We start from the raw sequence: 8,997 nt of genomic DNA, 5'->3' as shown, positions 1-8,997 counted from the left end.
CATAGAGAGGTTGACACGTTTGAAATTAAAGCGGATCCTAGGCAAATCCACGTGATTAACATCTTTTGAAAATTGAATCTTATTTAATATATTTTAAACCAACCTGTCTTTTCTCCGCGTTCCTTTTTTGCCTCTAAAATTCAAATATTTGTTCCTTCACTTTTATATTTTTTAATCTCATTACAATTATTTTTCTAACTACACGTGGCTTGTGCTCTTGTTAGCTAAATATTTTGTTTTTTTTTTTAGGAACGTGGGCGGCGTCACGGAGATATTATAAAAACCCTCACGTATTACGGAGGAAAACCGTGGTTACAAGAGATGATGAACAAATACACAACCAACTCAGCAAACCAAACACGAAAAACTTATCTCGACATCAGGGCCGGCCCTAGACATAATGAGGCCTTAAGCGAAAATCAATAATTAGGCCTTAATTTTTTTTAATGCAAATAGTTCATAACCTTCTATCATTGTTGCATTTGGGTAACGATTTTTTTTTTCTTTTTTTGTGGTTGATAATTATGGTCTATAATCTATTAATTTCATAGAATTTACTTCTTTTAAGGGTCAAGCGGCTATATAGCCAAATAGAACTTAAGTTTTTGCAAAATAGCCATAGTTTGTCAACTATAAGCAAACTACCCAAAGTAAAATTAATCTAGGTTGGATTAAATTTAATCCCACGAACTATAAAGACAGAATGTAATCTTTATGAAGGCTGGATTAAAATTAATCGAGGCAAGATTAAAAGTCGTAGTACTCTCAATTGGCTATTTTGCTATACCTAATAAAACTATGGCTATTTTGCAAAAGTCATAATTTAAATTAGCTATTTCATACCATTTTTCCTTCTTTTAATTATTATAAATGCCATTATTTAATACCTAAATAGTTCAAACATATTTTCAAACTAAAACATCTTATGATTTCATAAAGAAAACTAAAAAAAAATTATATTTTGACCATAAAATCACTAAAAAAAGATTAAAAAAAAAATAGAATGTTAGTCCATTGTTCTTTTAAACAGTTAAACTAATTTTTTTATTATACATAAATTAGTTAAAAGAAACATAAATAAAGAATAAATGAAACAGTTAAACCAATTTTATCATAGAGAAAAATGAATAGCAAATAATAATAACTACTTACCAAATAAATGAATAAATTGTTCCAATTGTATCTACTTTTTCTAAATATACTTTGAATTTCGTGATTTTTATATACATCTTAGCTATTATTTATTTGTAAGCTGTTTTTTAATATGTAAATACTTATTCGTAAGTTAAACAATTATAATAATTAAGTTTATATAATAATTAAACAAAAGTTGAATGTTATAGTAATAAATAAGTACTTAGTATTTACACTTTAAAAGAATAAGAGCTTTGTTAATATAAGGCATGGCCAAAATGTACCTAATGATTTTATTGGAGAGAGAGAGAGAGAGAGAGAGAGAGAGAGAGAGAGAGAGAGAGAGAGAGAGAGAGAGAGAGAGAGAGAGAGAGAGAGAGAGAGAGAGAGAGAGAGAGAGAGAGAGAGAGAGAGAGAGAGAGAGAGAGAGAGATTGCATTAAATAAGCACAAAAAGTAGGGACTAGAAGGGCCCACGAAAATAAAAAGAGAGAGGAGGGTTTGAGACTTTGAGTTTGACGCATAAAAAGATTAAATATTTTATGTGTTATGATGGGGCCCGCGAATAAGTTAATATATAGGAGAGATTTTTCAAAAATAGGCTTTTTTGGGCCTATTAATTTTCAAAAGATATGAGGCCTTAAGCAACTGCCTAAGTTGCTTAAGGGTAAGACCGGGCCTGCCCGACATGTGGGATTGAATCTCTCTATCATCGGCTCTAATAGCCTCTCCCGAGCATGGAGGGACAAGCCCCATCCATCTCGCGTTCGAGCTTTGAGTAACAGCAAAACGGGCTAAATTGTGAGCCGCGATATTACAGAGATGAGGAATATACATAATTTTAAACTCAATCAAATTACTTACCTCTCTCTTGATGTGATGCAAAATCGTCCCGAGCTCAGTCGTTGGAATCTCTCCCCCGGCCACCGCCTTGACCGCCTCCGAGCAATCCGAATGAAGCTCCAATCTCGACCCGCCGATGCTACTAGCCAAAACTACGCCCTGGAGAACCGCAGACGCCTCCGCAAGCTGGGGGGAAAACCCCATAGCTTGGGAAAACGTTTGCGAGGCTATCACCCTTCCGGTGTGGTCGCGAGCAATGCACCCCACACCGAACCCTCCCTGATCCCGATCTAGCACAGCATCCACAGTCACCGAGATTGTTCCTTGCGTCGGAGGGATCCACCTAGGCTTGGTCTTCCTTTTCTCCTCTCCCCGTGCGGTTGTCTTGTTCGCGTCTCTGAACTCTTCGAGGAAGCTCCCAGTCCACTGAACAAGCTCTGACTGATTCCAAGCTTTCCTCCCCGAGACGAAATTGTTCATGTGGTTCCACAATTCCCAGATGATAGTGATATAGAATTCAAAATAACTTACTTCGAGAGAGTTCGCCGCCCTGAGAATGTGGGCAAAAGCCTCGCCCTCCCCGTGCACTGGGAGAATCCTGCCAAAACCCGCCTCTTTCCAAACCTTCCTACTCCACTTGCAGCCCCAGAGCGCATGGTGAACCGTCTCAGCCATTTCGGTACAGATAGGGCAGCGATCATCAGTGATAACCTTCCTCCTAGCCAAAACGGTGCGAGTCGGGATCCGACCCTTGCAGACTTGCCAAATGAAGAGCTTCACCTTAGGAGGAACTTTAAGTTTCCAGAATTTTCTCCACCATTCCTCTGTCAGTGATTGGTCGGATGAACTGGCTTCAAAGATGGGCTCCATAGCCACCCGATACCCGCTCTTAACAGTGTACTCTCCATCCTCATTGTAGTGCCAACGACGTCGATCAGGGACCCCTTCGCCACCGCACGGGATACTCAGAATAGCTCTGGCGTCTTCCTCTCCAAACATGGCCCGAATAAGCGGTTCATCCCAATCTCCGTCCAACCTCATCAGCTCCGCAACTCTCATATCTGGGGGGATCAGAGGGGGGTCAACCCACGAGAATGATCTCGGTCTAGGAATCCACTTATCTCCCATAACCATGACTGACTCGCCATCCCCAATGTTCCATCTCGTGCCGGCCAGGATGATCTCCCTCCCCCACACCAAACTGCGCCACATAAAGGAGCTGTTCGACCCGCAATGCCCACTCAAGATGCCCCCGTGTGGGTAGTAACTCTCGCTGAAGACCTTGCCGACTAAACTGTCATGCCGTCTGAAGAATCTCCACACGTTCTTTGCGATTAGAGCTTGATTAAACTTTTCCAAGTCCCTAAAACCCATGCCACCCTCCAACTTGTTCTGCACGAGGATCTCCCAAGCAACCCAGTGCGTCTTATTGGCCCCGTTGCAATTCCCCCACCAGAACTTGGCTATGGCCGAATGGATCTCTGAGATCAATGCCTTCGGAAGCTTGAGGCAAGAGGCCACATAGCACGGGATAGCCTGGAGGATGGACTTAATAAGCACCTCTCTACCGGCCTGCGAGATGAAAAGACCGTTCCAATCCTTAATCTTCTCCCAGATACGTTCTCTCACGTATTCGAAGAGCTCTTTCTTTTTCCGTCCTGTGAACGCGGGAAGGCCTAAGTAACGTTTATGACATTCCGTCCTCCGAACTCCAAGGGTCTGGGCAAGAAGCTCCTCCTCCTCCCCCGTCCCGACGTCTTTCCCAAAACAGACATCGGATTTCTGAAAATTAACCAACTGGCCCGAGGTCGTAGAGTAAACCCGGAGGATCTCCGCCACAGCCACGCACTCCTCAGGGCACGCCTTAAAGAACATCAAACTATAGTCCGCAAACAGGAGGTGGGACACGCGAAGGTTTCCAAAGCGGACCCCACTAATAGCTCCCGTTCGCTCTCCCGCTCTGAAGAGACTCGAAAGGCCATCAGAGCAGAAAAGGAAGAGGAAGGGAGAAAACGGGTCGCCTTGTCGGAGACCTCTCTGAGGAACCACGTGGCCCCGAGTGGTCCCGTTAATGTTGAAGGCAAACCGAACCGAGGAGACGCATCTCATCACTTTTTCCACCTACTGGGCCGAGTACCCGAGCATCAGCATCACCGCCTCCAGGTAGGACCACTCAACCCGGTCGTAAGCCTTCGCCATGTCAAGCTTAAGGGATGCCCACCTCCCGTTCCCAAACCTGCATCTCTTCACCGTGTGAAGCACTTCAAAACCCACCATAACATTGTCAAAGATAAGCCTACCACCCACGAACGCGCTCTGATTTTCTGAAATGGCCGCGTGCATAGTACCTTTAAGACGATTCACAAGGCACTTGGAAACTATCTTATAGACGACGTTACACAGGCTGATGGGCTGAAACTCACTCACTCTCCTAGGTTCCTCAATCTTAGGGATCAGTGTAATGATGGTGTCATTGATGCTCCCCACATCCTTCCCTTCGTTGAGGATACCAAGACATGTCTCCGTAACCGATCCCTCAACCACGTCCCAATATTTCTGGAAGAAGATCGCCGGGAATCCATCTTTTCCCGGGGCTTTGATGGGGTCCATCGAGTAGAGCGCACTCCTCACCTTTGCAACCTCAAACGGACGCTCAAGATCGTGGTTCATCTCCTCCGAAATTCTAGGCTGGATGCCCTCGATCACTGCCTCAATATCTTGTTGAGACGGATCGGCAGAGGTGAAAATATCCTCGAAATATCTTGAGATCACTCTCTCGACCTCAGCCCCGCTACTACGCCAGATCTCACTCTCATCATACAGGCCACTGATATTGTTCCTCTTCCTTCTCGTCGTAGCTTTGCGTTGGAAGAACTTCGTGTTCTTATCACCACACTTCATCCAGGAGGCTCTACTCCTTTGTTTCCAAAACTGCTCTTCCTTCTCCATCAGGACATTCAACTGTCTCTCCTCACGACGAAAACCCTCCATACAAAAATCCGGACCAGATCTACCCACCAACTCAACAACCGATTTTTGCTTCTCAATCCTGTCCCTCATCTCTCTGTTTTTTTCGTAGCCCTATCGACCTAGGGCCTCTCTGCACTGCCTAATCGAGTCCAGCATAGTCTGATTCCGGTTTCCCTCTCTATCCCTTTCCCAAGTCCTCCGAACCATCTCGTCACACCCAGGTTCTCCACACCACGCTTCCTCAAAGAAGAATCTCCTTGGTCTTCTAGGCTGACGTGTAGTTCCAATCCCCTCAGTTTTCAGCAAAAGAGGTCTGTGATCCGAGTTCCAGAATCTGAGATGCTGGACACTAGCCCGGGGGAAGAGGTCCCGCCAATCGTGGCTAGCAAGACATCTATCCAGACGTTCCTCTATCCCCCCCTCTCCGCCACGTAAAGATATCCCCCTCGAACCCCAAGTCCTGAATATCACAATCCACGATCATTTCCCGGAAGGCCAAAAGCTGACCAAGACCCCTATCCCGACCCCCCATAATCTCTGTGTTCGTAGTCACCTTGTTCATGTCCCCTCCAACAAGCCAAGGACCCATGTGATTCCCACGAAGCCGACGAAGAAGCTCCCACGTGTGTCGCCTTTGCGTAGTCACCGGATCACCATAAATCCCCACAAACCTCCACATCTTTCCATCCTCACTTACCAAGTCACCCTCAATGTGGTACCTCGACATAACCCCAAGTAGGAACTTCACTGGCTTATTCCATAGTAACATCAAGCCTCCGCTCCTACCAAGACTCTCAACAGTCACGCAACCCTCGAAACCAGGCATCACTTTCACCCTCTCGGCCCCGTCCTTCCTAAGCCTTGTCTCTGACAGAAACAGAAAATCCGGCTTATAATCCAAGACGTGGGACCTAAGGGCTCCCTTCGTCCCGGGGTTTCCCAACCCCTGGACGTTCCAAAGAACGCCTATCATTGTGTTCGGCGGCCCTCATTCTTGAGGGGCGCCGCTCTCTCATCAGTAACTACCTTAGTCGAATCCGCCGAACCAGAAACTTCTAAAGAAAGATCCACCAAACTCGGGTCCCTGACCCCTTTTCCCTCCTCACAAGCCCCCCGAGAAACTGAAACAAGGTAGGGAGGAGAAATACTAACCTAAGAAACCGGGGAGGAGCATGTCGCCTCCTCCGAGCTGCTCTTCCCTTCGCCTCCGGCTTCAAAGAGGCGCGCCATTCTTTTGACATTGCCAATCCTGAGACGCTCACTTGACTTCCTCTTCCAGGATCCTTTGTCCCTTTTCCCCTCTGCCGCCGGCTTAGGATCCGAACCCGTCCCTTTTCCATCAGTGGGAGTGGGCCCCATTGCAGCATTTTCCTCAGCCTTTGAATTGGCCTCAGTTTGGCTGAGGGAGACTGGGCCCAATTTAGCTCTGGCTTGGTTAAGGCTAGGTCCAGAATTAATATTTCATCCCCTTAAGCCAAGCCCATCAATACCATGGCCCAAATTAGGATTTGTTGAGATAGAGGGCGTGGGCCCCGCTGCAACATGTTGACCTAGCAGTTCAACCCCTCTTTCTCCCTCAACCTCGCGTCCCTCACCACACCCGTCACTTTTCCCATTTCCCTGTCTTATTTTATTATGAAAAGTAAAACAACTCCCTGAATCTTCCAGAGCTCCCACAGAGGCCATACCCTCCCGAGGACCCGAAACCGCAGAGGCCATGCTCCTCCAAATCAGGGAAGGGGAGTCCCGTCCCAACGGTCCCAAATCCAGAGGCGTAGCTGTGGGCCCGCTCTTCCTCACCTCCTCCAGCTGGAGCCTCTTCTCTGTGGCCGCCTCCGTCTAGTTCGTCGTCGGCGTCTCCGGCCAGATCTGCCCATTCTCCATGGTCGCCGCCGTCTGATCCTCTTCCTTCGACCAGATCGGCTTCGTTAGCTTGGTCTTCGTCTTCAGCGGCGGAGGAGCCGAGTCGCCGGAGCTGAATTTCCTGCGTCGAAGGAGAGAACCTCCCAAACCTTTCTTCGGAGTCACCACTAGCGGCGGAGCCTTCTCCCTTGTGGCGCCTCTGGGTTCCTCGTTCCTAGCGGCCGTCGGAGTAGCGCCCGTCGTCGGAGTCGCAGCGGCCGGCCCACTCGCCTTCCTCCCCACCTCCGTCGGGCCAGGCGTCGGAGTAGCACCCGGCGACGGAAACCCAGACCCCTTCGCCTCGCCCACCTTCACAGCTGGCGCGCCTACACCAGTCATCGGCGCCGAGACCTTAGTCGTCTGAGTGTTGTTCTCCGGCGCCCTGTCCTGAGACCCACTCGTCTCAGTCTCCTTTGGCGTAGAGCCATTCTTCTCGGTCCGGTGAGCTTCATTCTCATCTCGCCTCTCCGATCCATTCTCATTTCCACGCCGCCTATCCCTTTTCTTTCCCCTGTCTTCAGTGGCAGAGTCGGGCGATTCCAGACCGGGCTTCGCCGGGCTTGGGTCAGGGCCACCCCAACCCTACTCCCGGGGAGTTCTGGTTCCGTTGAACGTCCAGGTGCCAGACCCAGACTTGTGAGGAGTCTCCCCACGTAGCCAAGCCCCGAAAGGAGCCTTCCCGCCAATGTTCAGAGCCTCGTCCCAGTCATGGCATTCGTGCTCCCCGTGACCGAGCCGCCCGCATACGAAGCAGAAATCAGCGAGCTTCTCATACCGGAAAGCAACCCAGGATTTCTCAACTTCAGGACCGAGCTTAATAAAAACCCCATTTCGCAGAGGTTGTCCGATATCGATAGCGATGCGGACCCGGATAAACTCGCCACTGACCCGGCCGTCTCTATTCTTATCCACCATGGAGGTTCGGCCAATCTTGCCTCCTATTAATTCTCCCATCCGCGCCGATCGGTATTTGAGTGGAATCCCGTGGAGCTGAACCCAGAACTCGACGAAGCGGAACTCATCGCCGGTGCTCTTTTCAAGCTCAGGATCATCCAAAACCAGGAGGTATTTGTCAAAGGTCCAGGGTCCCAAGTCCCAGACTCATTTTTTATCAGCAGATTTCTCGAACCGAAAACAGAAGATCCCATCCCCGTGATCGCTCACTTCCAGTTATTCGTTCGTCCTCCAAACTTTCGCCATGACCGATTTGAGCGCACTTCTGTAGAAGCCTTTTCTCCTCAGTAACCTTCCCAAAAGGCAATCAGAAAGATCCGCTACGGAGCATACAAGCTCGTCCTCGTCAAAAAACTTAACATCCCATTCGTCTTCCTCTTCGATACCCAACTCCGACAACTTATCGCACAGGTCTTCCATCTCCCACGGAGAAGAAGAGACCACGGCAAAAGACTCAGACCCACCTCAAGAGAGAAACCTCAAGAGAGAAAGCTGAGAGAAGCTAACAATCCTCTCTACAACATCTTGAATCTTTAAAGATTATTAGAGTAGGCTATTATTATACAATATCGTTGGATATATTAAATCTCTTGTTAGCTAAATATTGATGGTATGTTTGTTTAGCTTTCTATAATTTTTTAATAAAATTAAATTACTATATACTATATATATAGATAACTTTGCATAAATAGAGAGAGGATAGTAAAAAAGAACCAAAATTTAATATAACAATGAAGAATATAAATAGACAAAATAATAAAGAATTGAAAGATTAGATTATCCTTATATAATAATAATAGTAATAATAAATATTTGCTAAGATCCTCCTGTAAACACAATGCTATAGTGGTAAAAATCGAGAGTTTGTAAGAAAATAAATGGAAGCGCAAAAAAGAGTGAGCGGGCCTTCATAAAACAAATCATAAATTTTAAAAGATGAGAGATATGGCATGAGGCTGCAAGGAAAAGAGATGTTAAAATTGATTAAGCATATACAAATCCAGACACGGATAATATATACTATCCAATTAGAGATTGGTCGACTAAAGAGAATCGATTGAACAAGCCATTTTTGAATAAAACAAAATCCTCAAAAAATTTACACAACCAATTAACCAAAGCAAAATTCCCAAAGAATTGATGTATAATCTCGAAAAGAAATTCGAAATCTCCAAACATCCAAAGTGAATTTCAA

The 8,997-nt window shown here is 46.6% G+C and overlaps 1 protein-coding gene across 1 annotated transcript; it reads right to left on the bottom strand.

Moving 5' to 3' along the window:
• Nucleotides 1–5,340: 5,340 nt before the first annotated feature.
• Nucleotides 5,341–5,919, bottom strand: LOC149404678 (uncharacterized). Its single transcript, XM_089607626.1, has one exon. It carries the CDS (start codon nt 5,917–5,919, stop codon nt 5,341–5,343), a length of 579 nt encoding a protein of 192 aa, XP_089463752.1.
• Nucleotides 5,920–8,997: the final 3,078 nt, after the last annotated feature.

The sequence above is a fragment of the Urtica dioica genome, chromosome 2 (genome assembly GCF_054948205.1).
Source record: "Urtica dioica subsp. dioica isolate 48M chromosome 2, U.dioica_male_clone48M_v1_H2, whole genome shotgun sequence".
Classification (NCBI taxonomy): Eukaryota; Viridiplantae; Streptophyta; class Magnoliopsida; order Rosales; family Urticaceae; genus Urtica; species Urtica dioica.
Note: the sequence above shows the minus strand (reverse complement) of the source record. Positions and strands in the feature narration are given on the sequence as shown.

What these genes read in the sequence shown, in the direction of transcription:
- LOC149404678 (XM_089607626.1), bottom strand. Translation starts at nt 5,919, where the DNA reads ATGATAGGCGTTCTTTGGAACGTCCAGGGGTTGGGAAACCCCGGGACG.